The following is a 23,414-nucleotide window of genomic DNA, read 5'->3' as shown; positions in this document are numbered from 1 at the left end:
AAAAAAATGTAACCCCATAAAAATATGTAGGCTGGGGTTGTGGCTCAGGAGTAGAGCACTTGCCTAGCACATTCAAGGCCCTAGTTTCGATCCTTAACACCACATAAAAATAAACAAAATAAAGGTATTGTGGCCAACTACAACTAAAAAAAAATCTAAAAAAAAAAGAGAGTCTGTCTTGCTGATTAATTTGCTTATTATTAGGATCAAATGAAATAACATGTGAAATTGCTAAGTAAAACATGAAATACCATCACACAATGATAAAGTATCATAAGCATCAACATTACAACTGCTATATCACCATTTCCTATTAATTTTTGTTATGCTACATGCTTTATATATGTGTTTAATTATTTTTTATTTAATCTTCACTAAAACTTTAGCAAAAAAATATTTATCCATTTTTACAGTTGAAGATACAGAAAGTAGTGCTAACTATCAGGATTTGATTGTCAAACTCTCTTGAGTTCAAAGACAATATTCTCAATCACATACTATACTGTTTATTCTAACAATGTAGATGGGGTGTGAGACATATCATAAAATCATTGCAAAATTAAACCTGGAATTCTGGTTTATTTTAGTAATTAAATTTAATGTAAGCTAAGAGGTTGGCAGACCAGTATTTCTGTCATAGACTTTACATAAATGAAGAATGACAACAACCTCAGGGACACTTATACATTTAAATATAAGACAAAAACTTTTAAAAATACTAGCTGTAGTGACACTAAAATCTGATAAAAGCTTAGCATGCTATGTTAAACATAACTCAGGCAGAAGAGGGAGTGTCAGTAACGGAAAAGCAATAAACTATGTGTTTATTATGTTCCAATAATAGCATGCATTTAGATAAAACATAAATTAATTACATAGCCAAGTTTATTTTTAAGTGAAGTAGAAGCATTAAAAATTGATAGATTCTACCTCCTTCTCTTTGAACTATGTGATAGAGATGGACGTTGTGTAGAATACATTCCAAATCTTGATCTGTATAACCTTTAGCATGCATATCATCCACTGAGTCAGGATAAATGACTTGATCTCGAAGACTTCCAAGGGACATATATGGCCTGTAAAACACCATGCACACAGGATCCTAGTGTAAAATCACTTTAGTGTACTCAGGGTGCCATAATGTTGATCTAAAAACAACAGAGTTGACTTTAAACTCTATATTATATTTGTTACCTGAAGATAAGCACTGGTCTCTCAGGCACTGCAAAATAATGCCCTATTGTGTGTATGTAAAAACTTATTGAGACATAAACACAAGAAAAACTTTGACAAGAAATCATTTGACATTTTCAGCAGAGATATATGTTCTTTACTCAATTGTATTTGACAAAGATTTCTTCTGTACTTCACCTACAATTATTTGTTCTAAACATTAAAAAGTTGGGGTTTTGTTTGACTTTGCAATGTAAACAAAATGAAAAAAATGTCATTCTTAGAGAAATGCAAATTAAAATGTTGCTGCATTTTTTTGCTGATCACACTGGCAAAAATTCAACAGCTTGATAAGTCACTCTGCTATGACTCTATGAGGAAATAGATGCTCCGATACTATGGTAAAAATGCAAAATGGTAGAATCCCTTTGGAGGTGATCTGGCAAACTGACATATTATTTGCCCTCTCTGACCCATTTCTGGACATTTATTCTGAGGATATATTTCTAGAAATACTAGAAGTAAAAAATGCATGAAATTATCCATTACAATATTATTTTAAAAACAAAATATTTAAAAACAACTTAAATATCCATAGATTGTTTGAATAAACTATAGTATATCCACCACATAGTTATAAAAAAGGATGAGGAAGATCTCTATAAAGATAATAAAGTTATTTCTATGCTAATATTTAAAAGGAAAATGCAAAAATGGACATAAAGCAGGATTTCTAAATAGCAGTATCAATATACTGAACCAGAAAATTCTTTATTGTCAAAGGCTGTCCTACATATTGTAGCAGTATACCTGTTTTCTACCCACTAGCACCCCCTTCAGTGGTGTGATTAAAAAAAAAAAATTATCTCCTGATACTGCCAAAAGTCCCTTCATGGACAAAATCATCTCCAGTAGAGAACCACTGAAATATAGTATCTTACATTCTATGTCAAAAAGAATTAAAAAGCAAAACAAAATATACACATTTCTTGTTATAACTCCAAAAGGATATTCAGGAAGAATAAACCAGAAATCGGTTACTTAAGGAGGTGGACTGATCAAGGAAGATAGACAAGGAAGGAAATGGCCTCTTTAAGTATCCTTTTAATATAATTTTGTAGAATCATGTTAAAATTTTATTATTGATAATAAAATTAAACCGACAGCAATGAAGAAAGAAATCTTAAAATCGAATACAAACAGAAACAAATTAACTGAACAAGTATCAAATGGATGGTATAACCCAAAGAGGAGAATGTAGGAGTAGAGATAAATTAAACAACTTTTGAATTTAGCTCCATAATATCAAAGGCAAAAGAAAAAAAGAAAAAGAAATGTTGAACCTCATTTGGTAAACTTATTTTTGGTAACAATATAGGTACAGCAATTCTGAAACTGTTTCTTGTGTATTGTAGGATTGATCAAATAAAATACTTTGATATTGTTAGGAGCTGGAATTCTCACTATGGAAGAAGGAAGACAGAAATATGGAATGTGCAAGGTGAGAAGAGATTAATGTTAGAATTAGAGTATTGGTATGAATTTATGATATTAAAAAACAACAATAATTTCCTAGCTCTATCCAGATCTGAACATCCTTTGAGAAGGATGCAACATTATTTAGGTAATATATTGAATTTCATTGTAGATCCAGAAACATATGTCTTACTCCTAACCCTGCTGTCTGTGATGAGTAACCTAATTTACAAACAGGTTTTATTTTTTCCTATAAGAAATTTCATTTTATTTCACATGTGTTGATGTATAGATTATAAAATAAAAATAATAAATCTAAAATATATTAAATATAGTCAGAATATTTCAAATAATGAAAATCCTCTGGTAGTGAATAGAAGTTGTTAGTTTTATAGCAATTAATTAAATATTTTTATTGGAGCATATTAATTAATACAGAATTATGGGTTTCATTGTGGCATATATTTGCACATGCATATAGCATAGTTTGGTCAATATTACTCCCCAGTACTTTCCCTTAGCCCTCTCCTCCATCCTTCCCATGCTTACCTTCCTCTACCTTAGTGAGGGATTTCTCTTCTGCTTTCATGACATTCCCTTTTCCCCCCTATAGCTTCCAAATATGACAGAAAACATGATTTTTTAAAAATCTTTCTGTGGTTGGTTTATTTCACTTAGCATGATGCTCTAAAGTTCCAGCTATTTTCCTGCAAATGATATACTTTCATTGTTCCTTATGGCTGACCAAAACTCCATTGTGGATTTTTTCCCACCCATTTGTGGATTCATCTGATTCCATAACTTGACTATTTTGAATTGTGCTGCAATAAACATGGGCATACATGTATCTCTAAAGTATGCTGACTTTAATTCTTTTGGATGACTACCAAAGAGTGGTATACTTGGATCACATGGATCACATGGTAGTTCAATTTTTAGTTCATACTGATTTCCATAATGGCTCTATTAATTTATATCTCTACCAACAGTATATAAGAGTTCCTTTTTCTCGGTATCTTTGCCAGAATTTATTATTGTTTGTATTTTTGATGATTGCCATTCTGACCAGAGTGAGATAGAATCTCATTGCAGTTTTGATTTGCATTTGCCTGATGGCTAAAGGTGTTGAACATTTTTTCATTTAGTTGTTTGCCATTAGTATTTCTTTTTTTGAGAAATTTCTGTTCATTTTGCTTTCACATTTGTTGGATGTATTATTTGCTTTCTGATGTTAAGTTTTTTGAGTGTTTTTTAATATATTCTGGTTTTTAGTCTTCCGTCAGAAGAGTGATTTTTCTCCCATTCTGTAGACTGTTTTTTTCATGTGGTGCTACCCCCATTTATTGATTCTTGTTTTTTTTTTTTCTTGAGCTACAGAAGTCTTGTTCCGCTAGTCATTGCCTATGACAACATGTTGAAGTGCTTCCCTTATGTTTTATTCTAACAGTTATAACATTTCTGGTCTTGCATTAGATATTTGATCCGTTTTGAATTGACTTTTGCGCAGGGTGAGAAACAAGGACTTGGTTTTATTCTTCTACAGATGGATGTCCAGTTTTCCCAGTGCCATTTGTTGAAGAGGCTATCTTTTCTTCAACATAAGTTTTTGGTACCATTGTCAAGAATCAATGACTAGCTGTGTGGGTTTGTCCCTGTGTCTTCTATTCTATTCTATTGTTTATGTCTCTTTTTCTGTTAGAACTAGGCTGTTTTTGTTATTATGGTTCTCTAGTGTAATTTGGTATTGTGGGTATTGTGATGATTCTTCCAGCATTGCTCAAGTTGGGTATTGTGATGATTCTTCCAGCATTGCTCTTTTTGCTCAGAATTGCTTTGGTTCTTAAGGGTCTTTTGTTCTTCCATATGAATTTTAGATTGATTTTTTTCTAGTTCTGTGAAGACCACTATATATATATATTGGAGATGGACACAATTCCTTTATTTTGTTTGTTTCTATTTTTAGGTGGTGTTGGGGATCAAACCCAGTGATGCATGCTAGGCAAGTGCTCGAGGCAAGCCCTCTACCACTATGCTACAAACCTGGCCCCCATCATAGATGCTTTGATGGGGATCACATTGAATCTGTGCATTGCTTTGGGGAGGGTGGCATTTTAACAATAGTCTGCTTATCCATGTTCCATTCATCTGTTTATCCATGAACATGGGAAGTTTTTCTATATTCTGATGTCTTATTTGACTTTTTTAAGTGTTCTATAATTTTTTCTTGTAGAGATATTTCACCTCTTTGGCTAGATTGATTCCTAAATTATATTTTTAAAGCTGTTGTTCATGAAATCGTCTTCCTGATTTCTTTCTTAGTGGTTAATTATTGCTGTATAGAAAAGCTAGTGTATGTTTTCAAACATTGATTTTTGTATCCTGCTACTTTGCTGAGTTTACAAGCTCTTGAAATTCTGCGGTAGAACTTTCAGGATCTTTCAAGTATAGGATCATGCCATCTATAAATAGGGATAGTTTGGTCTTAGCAGATGTAATTAAGTGAAGAATCTTGATATAGAATCATTCTAGATTAATTAGATGAACCCTAAGTTCAATAAATGCCCACATAAAAAGTGGAGAAACACGGGAAGGAAAAAAAGAGGCCTTATGAAGGAGGAGGCAGATATTCCAGTTATGCTGCTATAAACCAAGAAGAGTTAGCACTGCAAGGAGCTGAGAGGGAGGGAATAATATTCCCCTGGAGGCCTCAGAAAGTGTGGAAATTGTCAATACTTTGACTTGTGGCCTCCAAATATGTAAGAAAATAAATTTCTCTTGTTTCAAATCACGAAGTTTTTGGTAATTTGTTATAGTTGCTCTTGGAAACTAAAACACGTGGTATTCCTGAAAAAAAATGAATAACCTGAATCATATATGGAAATTATCAGATGAATCCAAATTGTCTTAAAAATAACAACAGTTCTGCACTCTCTAAAAATATCCATATCATGAGAAAAAATAGAAATACTGAGGAAATCTTTGAGATTAAAAAAACTAAAGCCACATGGCAACTAAATGATACTGGGTTCAGAAAAGCATGTTACTATAAAAAACCGTATAATGACAACTGCACACTTTGAATATGGACTATATTTTAGATGTTAATATTATGTAAGTGTTGAATTTCCTAAATTTGATCATTGTAACAAGGTTATGTTAGAGAATATCTTTGACCATTGAAAATATACCCTAAAGCATTTAGGGGTGGTTTATGAACATTACGATTTACTTTTCTGTTTGATTATTTGTTTTGCAACTTACTTAAAAAAAAAACAGAATAAAGCATATATTGTATATATGTGTCCATGTCTGGAAAGAAAGGTTTTAGAATATAAAATATACTTTGTATATCAAATGTCTATTTTTTTCATAGTATGAGAACCATTTAGTTGGTGATAGATAGTACATGGTTCTTTTATAATATATTTATTATTTATAATTCAAAATTTTTATAATTTAAACTATACTATATACATACATATACATAAGATCTTTATAAATACAAAGAAACTCTGATTATATATTTTTGTTTTAACTGACAAAATTAATGCATCAAAAATTCATACTTTGAAAGTGTATAATTCAGTGTTTTTAATATATTCATAAGCTCATGTGGTTTTCATCACTAATTCAAGAACATTGTCCTCTCCCCAAATTCAATAGCCGAATACACTGTTCATTCCCACCACCTTTCAGTCCCTGGAAATAGAAGATGTATTTTATATCTCCATGGATTTGCCTATTATGGATATTTTAAATATATAAAATCATACAATATATGTTCTCTTGTAACTTCTTTCTTCCTATCAGTATAGGATTATCAGGTTCATCTATGGTGTTAATAGTACCCCATTCTTTTTAAAGGCTACATAATATTCTATTGTATGGATGTGTCACATTTGATTAATCCATTCAACCATTGGTAAATATTTCATTATTTACACTTTTTGGTGTTACAGATATTTGATATATACCAATGAACTGAATTGCTGAAACATAAACTTTTTGAGGAATTGCCAGACTATTTTTCCCAAGTGGCTAAACCATTTCTAGATACATTTCTTCTATCATATCTCTGTATGACTTCCCCTCTTAACCTATTTTTTATCTTTCCCTCTCTAGTCTAACCATACTTTTAAAAATATTTAGAAGCTTAAGTATTCATAAATGTGACATTAGCTTAATATATGATAATAATAGCATAAAATAGAAATTAATCACCAGGGCCAGTGATCAGTTTTTAGTAGGTACTCTAAGGCTACTCAGGAGAAGAAACATACAGAAACCTTAGGAAAGAGTACTTTGGTTGCCTTCTTCAATTTAACATAAATCATAAAGCTATTCTTGCACTTTAGCATACATCCCAGACATTAGTCCAAATAGCAGTCATGATACAATACATAAGACTGCAATAATCAAAACCTAGTGAGCACCCACTCCACAAGTGCTTCTACAGGCCTCTCTCATAAAACTTGATTAATTAGTATGTGATCAAATCATATTTTACATCTACATTTTAGTGAAGATGGAATAGAATCACGGTTGTGATAATGGGCTTTGTAGAGATGGTTCTGGGATAGAATTCTAATCTCATCACTTACTGGTACTTACAGTGATACAAATTCTGAGTAAAAAGGACCTCTTTTGTAAAGCAACTTCTTTCATTCTATTTGTTATGAGGACTTAATGAAGCAGTGTTTTCTTTTGCTAACCACGCTTAATGAAGCAATGTGATTAAATCATATAGTACAGTACAGGTACAAGGAAAAAAATAACTAACTATAATAGAAACAGTTCATTTCTGCTTTATTATGCTTGGGTGAAAGTGAAACATCTTAAAAAGGAGTGGGCTTAGTGTATAGCTTAACAGTTGAGCACTGGCTTAGCATGTGCAAGGTAAGGCCCTAGGTTTGTTCTCCAGCATAGCAAACAAACAAACCAAAAAAAAAAAAAAAAAAAAAAAAAAAAGAAAAGAAAAGAAAAGAAAGAAAGAAAGAAAAACAAGATCTTGTAAGAAAGCAAAATAATTTCTATTCCATCAGATAGGAGACTAGGAGACTAATGGTTTATATCACGTAGTAAAATTTTACTATACTCAATAGGATTAATAATAAATACCTAGCTATGTAGATTTTAACGACTATGTTTTCTTAAGTACTCAAGAGAGTACATCAAGTTTACTAGAAGCATTTCTTTTAGTAACTGCAGCAACATTTATTTCACTGGAGCGCTTTAGGAGGCCTCAAAGGTATCAAAATGCACTAGGTTGCCAAGTGCTTTCTTTGTTATAGGAACTTGGAGGAGCAAGACATTGTGACTTCTTTAAAGGACCAATTTAATATTACTTTTGATTTCTTTAGGCCTTTTGAAATTAGTTTTCTTTGATGAACAGTAATGGAAATTTTTCTCATGAGGTCTCTTAACTTCAAGACAAAGCAGAATGATTTAAATATTTTTTGTAATGCTTAAATTCTTATTGAGTTTTCAAAAGTCTAATAATAATGTCTTAATTACCTACTCCCTAAATTAAAAAATGAAAAAGCAAACAAAAAAGAAAACACAATTTTCAGCTACTGTTTTTTTATTGATCAGGATATTATTTCAATAAAATGCCAAATCATAAACATTTTATGATGCTAAAAAAAGAACTGCAAGTGTGCCCACATGATTGCTATTTGATCCATTAAATAAATTGATATGAGTATGAAAATTGCTAATTTCGAAAATTGATATAAATGCAAATGTTGATGATACTATATAAAATGTTTAATAAAATTATACTTAAGGACTTACCATATACTACTTTATTAGATTTTCATTTTTCTCTAAATCTTTGTTTTATAGCAATGTAAAATGGTAAAAATAATACATTCTACATATATTTAGTGAGGTACAGAGAAACTAAGAACCTTTTGACTTTAGTAATATAATGATTTTTAAATATTATTATAAAGTTACAGCCACAACTTAATTATCTAGAATGTTGTCAAGAAGTTTTAGGATGATATTGAATCAACTGAAAGCACAAGGAAATGGAAGACCCTATTTCAATAGTTATATGATTAGCATGCATTTGATTTTCTTTCAAGTTCAAAGACATAGAAATTAACATTTTGAGCAAGCTCAAGTTTCTCTTGTTCTACCAAAGTTATACATAACAGATAAGGACCTAAATAGCTTTTACTAAACTTTCCTTTCTAGATACATAGACCTATTCAGATTATCTTCTAAAGATTTTAGGTAGATCAATTACCATGTCAGAATGTTAGTAGCTGTTTGTTTTTCTGCCCATCAGAAAGGGGATCATGTAGCATACCTAGTCAAGCAACAAAAGAAATAATCATAACATATTGCTCATAACTAGTAGCATTCATGAAAGAAACATAAATTAGTTTTAATTTAAGTAAATCTCATAATCACCTCTATACATGTAGGAAGATATTGGAATAAGTCTATCAGTATGACAATATAATTTAAATAATGGTTGTTATTTAAAAATTGAAAATAATTGTTTATATTTGGAGTCTATAATTCTTTCATATACACTTATATTCAAAATTATTAACTATAATAGTAAAACCATTTGAGATAAAATTCATTACCCATGATCATAGCTTTTTATATATTACAAATGTCTCAGGGCATTTTTATTTATAATTTGCATTACATTCTCACTTTTTTTGTGTGAACATTTAAATATCTAATATTTTATGGGTTTTTTTGTAAATATATTAACATTTATTAGCATTTATACTTTTCTTTATTCAAGACAAAGCTAGAAAGAAGGGAGGGCAGTAAGATGTATTAGAGCTATTTGCTTGGAATGATGATCTAAAAATACTAAATACTTCCAAGTTGAGAACAATTAAAACCCTAAGATAAAAAATGTAACATGAAAGATCTATATGACAGAGAAAAAAATTTATAATATTGTAAAATTTAATTTGGAACAATATTGATAAAAATTTCACAAGAATTCTAACTTTACTTAAGGCATACGATGTGTTAAATTTAAAAATAATTTACCACTAAGTGCTGCTGTGTTGCTATAGCAATAAGAAGTTAGCAAACTAAAATTCATTAAACCTAGCTATTAATAATTCATATAAGTGTACATGTTGGGACCAATAATGTCATCAGATTTTTTTCATGCATGGCAAGAACAAGATTTTAGTACTGAATACTGAAGTCCAACTATTCTTAAATATTTAGCAAAAATAAGAAATTTTTGCTATTGATAATAACAAATATTTGCTATTGAAAAGAGATATTTGCTATTACTGAAATTATATTTTAGGGTAAGGAATTGCAGAGCTTCTTAAGAGAGCATTATTTTAGATAAAATATATTCATAAAGGTATAAAGGTATTGCCAAATTTTTAAGAATGCACACTTCTTTAAGGTTAGCTCTGTATTTATTATTATACTAGTTTACCGTGTAAAATCCCTCATATATTACCTACAAGAATTGCAACCCTATATGGTTTAACCTAATAACTGACTTGCAAAACAGGAAAGCTTTTACATAAAAAGATTTTTTCCATCATAATTTTTTATAAATTAGCTCTGAGAAGAGTTAAATATGAAAAAGTATCCTTAAGATTTTTTCCAAGGAATAGAAAACTATAGAAAATCATGTTTACATTTATAGATGACTTTATGCTAAAAGAGACATAAAAACTGAACAGGACTAATTACTACATAGGTGGTACCAAAGTACACAATTACAATTCTGTCAGACAATTTTTCAACTATATTTATACAAAATTTACTTGCCTTTAGTCTAATATATAGAAAGCAAGAAATAGAAGTCAATTACCTACAGCAGTACTGCTGAGCCTTCTTCATGGCTTAAATCATTTTCTCATAAAAGGACATTTTAAGTGATAGCCACACCCATCATAAAGAGCATTATGCATCATATCTTGTGCAAACAACAAAATAATCACAGTGTTTATAATTAATCTAAGATGCCAGACTCATTGGAAAGTAGAAAACAAATCTTGGAGATGATCATTCATTCATCAGAAATTTGCCACACAGTTATAGTACATTTACACTCAAGCTATGCAGTGTACAATATCCTTTCAGTCCTTCCATCAATAAAGGAAGCAAGTTAGGTCCTTTAACTTCCTTCATGATTCCATGTGCTCCCAGTATTTTAATACTTATCACTTTATTTTATTTCATTTTTAAATATATTTTAGTTGTACATGGATGCAGTGTCTTTATTTGTTTATTACTTTTATGTGGTGCTAAGGATTGAACCCAGTGCCTCACACGTGGTAAGCAAGTGCTTTACCACTGAGCCACATCCCAGCCACCTCACTTGATTTTACATGTGTGGATTAAATAATGTTATTACAGGGGCTAGGGTTGTGGCTCAGTGGTAGAGTGCTTGCTGAGCCCATGTGAAGCACTGGGTTTGATCCTCAGCAAGGCATAAAAATAAACAAAATAAAAGTATTGTGTCCATCTACAACTAAAAAATATATATTAAAAATAATAACAATGTTATTATTGAACATACAGACATGTGGATGCCCTTTCTAGCTTATATTCTATGAAGATTTTCTTGGCAATGACTGAACATGGGCAAAGTCTATTCCAATATGACTCCCAGTCCCCAAGTCCACATTTGTGTATGTTGGGGGCAGCAGAACCAATGCTTATGTGACCTATTGGGTATGGAGCTCTGTTGAAGAGAACTGGCTTAAGCCACATCATGTTCTTTTATCCTGTTCTCATAGCTGCACAGTCCTTGTTCTTAAGAGTTGCTCCCTATTTGGGTTTTGGCATCTAGAGATTCATTAAGAATCAAAAGTTTCAAAGGCTTAAGACCCAGAGGAATACCCTGATCAAGATATTTAAACTAGCCTTCTTCCATAGTCTTTCTTAAGTCTCTTTCCTTAGTATACTCTAATTTTTAATATAAAGCAAAAAGAAGAAAAGCAAGGATTTCATTGACTATACTTTAACAATATCCTTTCTGTCCTTCCATTGAGAAAGGAGGCAAATTAGGTCATTTTTACCTCCTTCCTGATTCCATGTGCTATTGGTCCTTTAATAATCATCACCTGGTTTTATAAGTGTGCATTAAACGTTGTTTTTAAAGAACATAAACTTCCAGAGAAATCCTGGATTTGGAAGGCTATTATTCACGTAGAAACAATCCAAAAGAAGTTCGAATTCTTAAATAAAACTCATTTGGTGCAAGCTGATTAGCATGTAGTGCAGGAATGCCAATGTTGGTGTTTCTGGCATTCAGTTAAATGTTCTGCCCATTCTACTGCACTTTCTGAAACAAAATTTGGTCTTTACTCCGTGGCATGAAATATTCTTGTTTTTGTTGCTATAAAGGGTAAATAATGATTATGTCATACATAATGTACTGTGAAACTAAGACATGCTTGTTTCATATCTCTCCAAGAATTTTGATTTAAAATTAAGAGAACATTTATTATTAAAATGTTATAAAGAAATGAGTTTTAGAAGATTAGGACAGAGGAGAAAACACAAACTAATTTGAAAGTGAATTGAACATTCACTTTTTAATTTTAAGGAGTTTCACTTTATATAAGAATATATAGGTTCCTTCACATTAACATATATGAACAGTAGCCTGGTATCTATGCTAAGCTTTATGTTAAAATTGGTTTGTATTGTCTCTACCTCCAGAGTAAGAACTTCTGCCTCCAAACAATAGCTTGATCTTATATTAAACACTCCAAGCAAATAGCCTTAGCAGGTGATATTTGCAAGGTCAGTTATAGAAGCAACACTTTTCAGAGACTTCTCTGCTGTTGTTAGCAGTAACCAAGACAAAGTGACTTGAAAGTCAAACACATCTGAATTCAAATGCTAACTCCAACATGTATCTGTTGGATAACTTCAACCTAAATTTCTCCTCTATAAAATAGAGATACAACATCTGACTTATAGTTTGCCATACAGAAAACAAGAGACTTATGAAATATGTGTACAATAGTGACTAACACACAGAAATTGTTTAATTCATTATAAGTTAAAAACAAAAGTAAACTGGAGATGCTCAGTCGTTGTTCAAGATGCCCTTGGGAGGCTGGCGCTGTAGCTCAGAGGCAGCACACTTGCCTAGCATGTGTGAGGCACTGGGTTTTACCCTTAGCACCACATAAAATCAAATAAATAAAAATAAAAGTATTGTGTCCATCTACAACTAAATAAATAAGAGAATATTTTGCCCTTCCACAGGAAGTTAGAACAGTGCTAGGAGCTTTAAGTATTATGATCATCTGAAAACATATTTAAGGTTAAACACAGTGGGAGGATTTTTATATCATGGGAAGATGTTTTATTATGATAACTTTATTAACCTGAAAATAAGAGGCAGTGACACATAGTAACATAGCAGTTCAGGGATAGGGTTCGAATTCCAAGTCTTTAGATATGTAACTGTAAGTCTCTGAACTTCAATTTAAATATTTACAACACTTTATTTAGCAGGACTTGTGCAGAATACAATAAATATTATCATTGATGCATAAGAAGTCAGAAACAAAGTTATCTATATTTAATTTGCCATACAATTCAATTAATAATGTTATAATCCTTGCTATAATAAAATATAATATTTTATGTTGTATTTAATTTTAAAGCGTGATTCATAACTACTTACTTTTAAAACAGTATTTATACTTAATTTAGGAGATTAAGCAACCAGGTATTTGACCCTGGGAATGAAGTAGTAAGCAAACACTGAGCAGGTAAATAAAATGTTATTTATAATTTTAGAATATCTCCTGACAAAAAAGAAAAAAATAATATTGTAGAAAAAAGCCACTGTCATGTTTCATTATGCTTTTCAAGAAGCATTAACAGTCTATAAAATTTAGCATGTATGACTGTGTGGTTTACTTATAAAGGTGCTTTTTAGGTGGAGACTAGGGAAAAGGTAAACACTAAAAAGCACTAGGGCACCTTAAAATGTAAATCAAAGAGCCTTAGCTAGTAGGAGCATTTCAGCAACACTTAAGGACCTCAAGGACAGACATTATTTTATTGTTATTTCCAATAAATACTGATGACATATCATTTGTGAAGATGAGTCTGACAAATATTTTCTTTCCTCTGTTCGATGAGTCAGGGGGAGGGTTGGATGAAATAGTTTTGCTTGAAAGTGTCCAAATAACAGAAACCAAACTCTCATGCTTCCTTGACTCTGTGGCATTCTACTCAGACACTGGACAAACTGAGGCTACTCATAACTACCTTTATAATCCTAACTAACTTTTGAAACCTAGGTCAATGACACACGTCTGTTTTGCTCTTCCTTGTTTCCAACATCCATTGCATTCCTTGCCTTTCTTGAGCTACAGCCCTTGCATGTTTTTGTTTGTAGCCTCTTGAGTTGTGAGCACCACAGCAAAAGAAACTCTCAAATCATCATCTATCTTCCATGGTATCTTATAGCGGGCTGTAGTAAAACTGGTTCTGGGGTGTGTGATTACAATTTATAATAATTTCCCTGTGATATGAAATACAATATCCCAGACATCACCACCCCACCTTCTTTTCCCATTTTAAAAAAAAAATGTTTGATCACTGCTGTGGATGTAGCTTAGTGGTAGAGCATGTGCTCAGCATGCATAAGGCCCTAGATTCAATGCCCAGAACACTCCCCCCACCCCAAAAAAATGTTTGGTCAATTTAATCCAATCTTTATAATACAATTCTTCTTTATCTTTCCTAACATTTTACTTCTCAGGCTGCAAAGTCATGGATGGAGATAAATTTTTAACAGTTACCCTTTCATACAGGTTGTACAAAGACTCGATCTATTTCAGATCTTGTTGTACTTAGTATTTGGACATGTCATTTTGAGTAGTAATAAAATCATGTTTAAAATTTCTGTGTCAAGATATTTCTACCAAGGAAGTGTAGTGAGAGGAGGAGCATTGGGAATAGAATTCCATGGTGGGTGGGTGCCCAACTGGAGACTGTTGCTGAGGAGAGAGACAGTGGATGTGTATACATCGTCCTCTAGAGGATCAAAAAAAAAAAAAGTAGTAAAAAGGAAGGCAAGATTTTGCCACATTTGGTCAATAAACACCAATTATCTTGTGATTTTCCTCCTTCCCTTCTTCTTTTCCTTTCTCTTTCTCACTCTATCTAGTCCCCTGCTAAGTCCCATAAAACATTTCTTTTTATCACTTTGGTTACCATTACCATATTATAATATTTTGTTATCAGGTGAACTAAATAAAACACAAATGGCTGACTTTGGGGGATTTAGTAACTATAGACAGAAGACACCAGAGATGAGCTTCTAATGAACCATAAATTAGTGGATTAGTGAAAGCAAGGGTAGAGGACCACAATCTATCTTTAGGGACTTGAGAAGACAAAGAAAGTGAACCAAGAATTGAGAGAAGAATTCAGAATCTGTATCCAAGTGAAAGACATTTCCTCTTGGTCAGGATAGCTAAGACAGTAGAAAGCATAAGTTTCAGTCATCAGGTTAAGCAGTATAGACGCATTACTCAGAAAATTCCATCTATAGCCAAAATGCTGTTTTAAAGGTATCATCTGAACAAAGCTATTTTACCACACATCATTTCATAGAGTTAGAATGGCTAATCTAAATTTAAATGAAATATTTCTAAAACATCAAATGCTTCAGTAGTTATAGCCCATCAATAATGCAGATGGGATGAAGAGAAACTATGAAACAAGTTTACATAGCAGGACACTTTATTCATGTACTTGAACTAACGGCCAAATTTTCAGTTATATGCTTCTCATTATTAGTCTGCCAAATATTAAAAGACATTAGCTGGGAAAATATTGAGGTGATTTCATAACTGCCTAGGAATTCAAATTTTCCAGCTTATAAACTGAGTCATAGTAGCATTCTTTGTGAACATTTGGTTACAAAATAAGTAGCTTAATATGATTAATTAGAAGTATTTTTTCTCAGTAGTTCATTTTTTTCTTCAGTATATTACACATTATTAGAAATCTAATTTCATGAACCTATCAGATTCTCCCCAATGAAAGTAACATAGTTTTATATTTAATCAATGTATAGATCTATCAGTTATGAAAAAGTGTTTCTATTACAAAAAGTGAATACAGGGTAATTACTGTAAAGGTCTGTTTTATCATTTGTGAAGTTCATATTCAAGTCATTTCTACATTGACTTTTCATTTTTCTCTGCCAAACTTTAGTTGTTGTTAACATATATTCCTTTACTATAGATTGATGCAAAAAATTTAGACTATAAAATTCATTAATAAGAATAGCTGAAGAAGTTAAAAGTTATTTACTAGCAAATATTTTAAAATAGGTTGATAGCAACTTTCTTTTAAATACTGAAATCATACATAATTTTCAAATTTACTTGAAAAAATCAGTAGCTTTTGGAGTATGAAATGAATACTACATTTAGAGTCTTAGTTTAAATACACATTTAAGTAAATTTGTGGTTTTTGCATGGAAAATGGTCCTATAAAATTTGAAACACTACATTTTCATACTTTTAGGAGGTATATAATGAAGATTAAATGACTTTAACATTTAAAAACATTTTAGCATTAAAAAATAGACTTTTTATTTTTCGTCTTGTTTTTCTCCTTAAGTAGGTTGTAGTTGACCTTTTTGCTTAGGCAAAGATAAATTTCACAACTAAGAAAAAGTTTGCTAGTGATTTATGTTTGTTGCAAAATAACATAGTTGGTTCCCTCTGCAGTCAAAGATGAATTTATTCACTGCCTGGAAATACTTTATTCAGGTCAAAGTTATGTCAAAGAACTGTAACTTTCATATTATATGTGAAATCTACAATTTGTAAATATAATTCATGTATGTACTTGCATTACATTAAGAGAATAGAGTTATATCATATATCAGTATGTTTTCCTGTCTTATACCCTAAATTTAAAAAAATAAGTCTACTTAACACATTAATGTCTGAAATTCAGACTTTCAGCAGTAAAATTTAACTTCCAGAATCAAAAGTCTTCCCAAAGGACATTAAAGCATGGAAAGAAAGAATGATTTTTGTTTTACAAGATGTTATTTATTTTTAGTTGAAATACAAGTATACACTGCTCACTTTCAACATTGTCAGTCAATTCATTTCTTTATCTTCCTACTCTAGATGTCTTCCCATTATTACCTACTACCACCAGAGGTCTTATTTTAAAGAAAAAATAAATCTGCAAAACCTCATCTGTCTAACTGCTTTATGTGGTCCAAAAATTAGACAGGTGGACAGCTTAGTAGCTGTGCTTTCCAACAAAGAAAATGGGGAAAAGAGACACACAATAGAGCTTTACTCAATGCTCTAGTACTATATTTCCAGGCTATGTGCTCTATTAGGTTCCACAGACTCAACATGGGATATCTACTTAGCCCATAGTGATATCACAGGGGGAAATTACTGGATTAGATGAGCATGAGGAGTTTATTTTCTTCAAACCTCATTTTCTCTTATAAACAATAAATATTCCAAATTCTCAAGTGTGTAGCTTTGTGTTTAGAGATTTCTAAATTGTTAGAAGGAAAATGGATAAATACTTTAGAATAAATAGTTCTTTTGTATGCTTACATTTTATTCATTCTGAAAATAATTAAGGCAGTTAAAATAATTAATTAATAACCTATCATAATACAGACTATTTTTCAGAGGTTCTGAGACATAAACAAATAATTTTAGAATATATGAGTATATGCAGCTTGATGGAGAGTAGTATATGTTATATATGGGTAGTATATAATATAGTATTCAAGTAGTATATTTTCTGTGAGAAGAGATAATCTGACGTCTAAGGCAATCTAATTATTCTTTGGAATAGTTTGCTGTTCTTTGAGATTAACAACTGCAGTTTTTGAGTATTTATTACATCTAGTCTTATGTGAAGATAAAAAGAAGTAGTATTATTCTGGAGACTATGATAATTAAGGAAGTAACAAAACTTTTTGTAATTGCTGAATTCTGTTTCCTTAATATCTTCTTTCAATGAAAGTAACCTTAAAGATATGTAAAGTAAAGAGCCCGAAGAACCAATACAATTCAAGAACAAAAGGAAATTGTTTCTTTGTGATATGAAAAAATTACTTACCTCTGTGGAATATAGAACATATGTTGAGGAGGTGGTTTATAAAGGACTCCTTCATACACAGGCCAGAGCCCACTTAAAATTCTGAAGAGAGAACTTTTCCCACAGCCATTGGGACCAGTTATCAAAAGATGCATTCCTTCTTGTACCTAAAGTCCAGAGGTAAAATCACAAACTGCAGTATTTAAAAATGATTTCATTTAGCAGCATTTAAAAATGATTTATTTTTTTAAAATATTGAATTATACAATTACCTTGTATGGGAAAGAAATTGGAGAAAAATATGTGGGATGAGAACAGCAAGTTTGGTGTTCTCTAAAGCTAAAAGCATCATAAAATAATTTAATTACCAAGAAAATGGATCTTCTTGGAAGGACTACTGGCTTTCCAACATTTTAATTGAGGTCTTGTAATCACATACATGCATGCAGAGAAATATGATCCTATTAGAAATAAGGTAAATCATAAAATGTAAATAAGTTGATTAAGTTTCATCTTATTTATATTAATATTTGATAAGAATTAAGCAAAATTTAAGTACAGCTGAACATCCCTATGCTATAAAGTAGTTATCTGAAGAGCCAGCTGCATTGCTTAATTTTGTACTTCAGAAGTCTGAAATGTTACAGAAATCACAAAAGCCCATAATCAGAGAAAGAAGATGACTCTAATTCTGCTTTATTCACAGATGTAGAAAATACGTTTGCCAAACAAAAACAGAGGAAGCAAGAGAATTGTAATTTAGTCTTATGTCTATGATGAATTAGAGCATATATACTTGGCCCTCCATATTCACAGTTCCATTTCCAAGGACTGAACTAGCTGTGGACTGAAAATATTTAAGGGAAAGAAATTGCATCTGTATTGAACATGTGCGTAATTTTTTCTGTACACCATTTTATATAAAGAACTTGAGCATCAGCACATTTCGGTATCCTCAAGGGGTCTTAGAAACCAATCCCTTGAGGATACTGAAGGACAACTGCATATATATATTTCATACTCTTTACATATATGAATATTCCATACAGTGTATTAATAAAAGTTATTTACCTATTATTTCTTAGATGCTTTCCTTCACTTCTTATGTTACTTATAATTCAAATTTATACAGTTACACTTCATTAGTTCCCATTTCATTCAACAGGATGGAGGTGTTGTTTTACCATAGTATTGAAAAGATATTGTAAAGAACAAGGAATAGGAGGAATACCACTTAAAATCTGATTTAATTTTCCTAAGAACAAATGATGTTTTATAATCAGCAATAAAAAAGAATACAATAGGAAGGTATGAGAAGCAGAAATCTATAGCCTGTCTATGTATGTAGCTTTGTATTCAATGAATACAAATATTCAACAATCAATAATATAGAACACATGACACTGAAAATTCAAAAATGAAAGAGCATTATATTGCTAGCATCCCAAGAAAATCCTGGAAAGAACCTGGAAAAAATAATTTTATAATTTTTTTGCATTCTTTTACTAGAGAGATTAAGGAAGTTTAATTTTGTGGAAGCATACATACGTTCCGAATAATTTTTTAAAGGCACATCTGATATAAATGAGAAGCATAATTCACAAAATATTTAATAAGGCCTTTTGCTATTTTCTATTAGGGATTCTCAGAAAATTAATGCTTTTCATTTGAGAAGTAACTGAAGACTTTGTACTTTAAGATTAATATTTTCTAATGCAAATTCTCTGATGCTTAGTTAACAATGAATGTGAGGCAAAAGTTTCACACTTACTGAATTTTCTTCTGCAAATGATATTTTAATTTTAAAAGTCAATAAAGGGATGAAAATTGTTTCCTTTAGAAACCTATTTTCTTTTTAATCCATACAAAAGAAATAGAAATTTCTATCATAATTTTAGGGACTTGAGAATTCAAATATAATTCTACAACTCAGAAATAATTACCCAAAATACATACTATAATAATTCCAATTTTGTAGGAATTCAAAATTTATAAGATTCTCCCTCTAGGTTAAGTAATTTTAGTTCATTTTATATAAAAGAAATTAAGCTCTGGATGGGTGCAGTGGGGCAAATGCCTGTAATCCCAGCAACTTGGGAGGCTGAGGCAGGAGGATCGTAGTTTTTCAAGACCAGTCTCAGCAATTTAGGGAAACCCTCAGCAGCTTAGCAACACTCTGTCTCAAAACAAAAAATAAAAGTCTTAGGATGTCGTTTAATACAAAACAACAATAATAACAAAACTGAGCTCTGAATTTTTCCTCAGTGTGTGATGGTTCCATAATAATGTAGTTAGTAAGTGGAAGAATTCAAGGCCTGAACTCTATTTATTTGATAAATAGAGCAACAAAAAGTGATATTAGAATACCCAACTAAAGGGAAAAAACTATACAAAAGCCATAAATTATAAATTGCAGAACTATTAATAGATCATCAATTATTCTGTATATAACATGAGTAATAGATACAATATAAGAAACTGTTAATAAAATCACTCCACAGTCTACAAGTGGAAAATAAAGACTGACCAAATTATAGTTAAAATATAATTTCTTTTACATTATTAACTTATGATTTCTCCCTGTTCAGTACATCTCATTTCTTTTCAACCTCTAGTAACCTCATTTCGATTATACCTTTGATAAATAAACCTAAAGTCCATTCTAAAATCATTAGCACATTTATTGTGATGTTTCTAATTTGATTATCAAGTCCAATCATGTCTTTGAAATAAACTCAACAGGTTGCATTACAGTCACTGAATTCCAAAATGTATGTTTGAATTTTACGATGCTTTAAATGAGGATCTCAGATGTCTTGCATACTTTCATATCTCAGTTTTGGTAATTAAGACATAGGATATTACATAATTATTGTCAATAGAATTAAAAATTAAATTTGAAGCTGTGACTCTTCTGCATATTTTTTTGTTAATAGTAAATGTGATTTTTTAAAGTAGAATGTAAAGTTACAGAATGTGTATTAGAATTAAACTTGCTAATGACATCTATCCCCAATTATTAGGAAATATGCTACAGTATAGTCTTGTATGTTTAAGTAATTTCTGTAAAGAATAAATTAAAATTTATTTTAATCCCAGATACTAATTTCTGGGGAAGTTTCCTTTGTTTCCTAAAGTTATCTTGTATAGGCTTTCAGTGCACTGTAATTTTGATTTTAAACCTGATAATAAAGCAGTAGAAGTCATATCTCTTTTCTCCCTGCTTTCTGAGGAAGTAACTGCTTCTGTAACTGAGCCACTGTGCATACCTTTCTTGATTTCCCCTCTTTTCCATATGCTCCTCCAAGTATTTAACATAAGGTACATGAATTCTGAGTTGTTTTGTATTAGTGTGATGGCAACAATCAGAAGATTCTTGAATATCATCTTACTTTGAAGTTTAGCCTGGAAGCCACCACTTCTCCAGCCGGAGTAATTATGGGAACATTTTCACAAATAATTCCATGATCCACATCAATAACTTTTCCTATAATTAAAGAATAGTTTTAATTTTAAAAGCTATCACATGTTACTGCTTATTAAATAAGTTAAAGTACAATGCAGAGAAACCGGTAAAATCATAAAGATAGCTCACAGTAATAAATTATACGAAAAAATACAAAAAATCTCTATATGTGAAGCAAAATTTAATTTAAATTTATATATGTTTACATGTCTTTTAGAAAATCATTCTGAGAAACTATTTTATAATAATCTAATATTGATATCATCATGAAAGCACAGCCAAACTTAATCTGATATAACCTACCCATAGATTTCATGCCTACTTTGTTTCCCTAAATTAACCTTTTCTACAGAAAAAAATATAGTGATGGAAAAAAGAAAAAAAAGAATTGAAATAATATATTTTAATACATGACAATCAAGTTTAAAAACATAGGACAATGAAAAATGATAGACGTTATTTCTAATTCTATTTGTTAAATTTTTAAAGTAAACAGTTATGCCATATGTTCTGTTTCCAAATATAATTCTGGAAATCTTTCTCTAAATAAAAGCAGCACAACATTATTTCCTTTTATGCAGTGTTAGTCACTATCCCTCAAGTTGCAGCACCAATTTTAGAGATAGTTGTTTAAATAATGTTGGTTATATGAATGTTAGTTCCTTCTAACTATTAAAAACTAACTTGTGAAAAAAAAACTTTGGCTCTATTGATAAAATAACACTTAACTATAGAGAAATTATCAAAACATGAGTTTAATACCTTTGATTGCCCGTGTGTCAGTTAGGGGTAATTCTATGTTGGCACCATTCTTGCTATGGTTTTCAGATTCTTGAATGACAGCAGTTCTTTTATAAATGCCCCTTTTTACTTCATCGAAGACCCAAAACATATTGTACACTCTAGTGGTATATCCTGCTAATTCAGTTATCTAAATCAATAGAGACAGGTAAAACAGAGTTAATATACTCAAGATGGACTCTTAAATAAATATGTAATCATACAAGGTTCTTGGTTTAATATTAAGGATTCTATACTAAGATATTTAAGAAATAGATAGTACCTCTGATGACTAAAACAAATGACAGTAAAAAGCTTACCAAAAAAGGAATTTTAACAATATCATTATGAAAGCACAGCTATGAGGTAGGTTAGGGCAATATGGTAAGATCTTACTGTAAGTTTGACTGGAATTATAAAAAATTATATGTTTTGAGTCATAAGGATCTTTTAGCCAAATTTCAGATTTGGCCCCTGGTTTTGTGATGAATTTCATTTCCAGAAAAATTAGAAATTTTGTTAATGAAGTGACAACCCTTTATCTTTGCTGTCTCTTTTCTATTTAAAATAGAAAATTTTAAATAGAAGGTAAGTACTTTTTCATTATTATAAAATGAATGTTTCTGAGTCAAAATTGATTGTTAAAATTCCTTTTTAGACAGAGAAATATCTATGCTAGAGGATACCAGTTTTGAAAGTGACCTCAGTGCAAGGCTTCCAATCCTTTTCAGTACAAATCCCACAATCCAGTTTCTTTTCAAGTTAAATATGATTTATATGTCCAAGAAAAAAATCAAATATATTATTTTTTTTCTAGGTAACATTTTAAGATGAAATGAGATAAATCTCTAATTTATTCCATAAAGCTTAACAGAAAGGTGCTTTGCTCCTGTATTCTGCCAACTGTCCAATCTGGGTTAACCTAGGAAAGGTAGCAGAATACAACAGTCACAAATATGGCAGTATGTAAAAATGTGGATGTGTAACCGATGCGATTCTGCAATCTGTATTTGGGGTAAAAATGGGAGTTTATAACCCACTTGATTCTAATGTATGAAATATGATATGTCAAGAGCTTTGTAATGTTGTGAACAACCAATAAAATAAAATAAAATAAAAATTTAAAAAAGACAATACTTGTTATCAGGGTTCTCTAAAATGTGACTCATTTCCTATCCAGACCATTTTTTTTTCCTCAATGAAAAAGAAAACACAAACATTGGGCAATTGTTCCCAATAAAGAAAGCATGCCACTAATAAAGGTATGTTAAATAATAGCTTGTGAAATAATACAACAACGCTGACATTTGATTAAGATTTTTATATGTGCAAAAATTAAGCTATAAATGAGTATTATGGTTAAAAACCTTCTACTTAGTGAGAAGTTTGTAATTACATGGGTATTTCATTTCTATAAATTAATGTTATAGCTATT

The 23,414-nt window shown here is 30.8% G+C and overlaps 1 protein-coding gene across 1 annotated transcript in view; it reads right to left on the bottom strand.

Moving 5' to 3' along the window:
• Nucleotides 1-23,414, bottom strand: part of Abcd2 (ATP binding cassette subfamily D member 2) — a 52,431-nt gene that overhangs the window by 17,755 nt on the left and 11,262 nt on the right. Inside the window, exons 4-7 of the mRNA XM_026393955.2 lie at nt 21,962-22,130; nt 21,126-21,220; nt 17,755-17,900; nt 931-1,076 (exon numbers count right to left, since the gene is read on the bottom strand). Of these exons, the coding sequence (XP_026249740.1) occupies nt 931-1,076; nt 17,755-17,900; nt 21,126-21,220; nt 21,962-22,130 (556 nt within the window). The remainder of the gene's footprint in view (nt 1-930; nt 1,077-17,754; nt 17,901-21,125; nt 21,221-21,961; nt 22,131-23,414) is intronic.

Source organism: Urocitellus parryii, chromosome 5 (genome assembly GCF_045843805.1).
Source record: "Urocitellus parryii isolate mUroPar1 chromosome 5, mUroPar1.hap1, whole genome shotgun sequence".
Lineage (NCBI taxonomy): Eukaryota > Metazoa > Chordata > Mammalia > Rodentia > Sciuridae > Urocitellus > Urocitellus parryii.
Note: the sequence above shows the minus strand (reverse complement) of the source record. Positions and strands in the feature narration are given on the sequence as shown.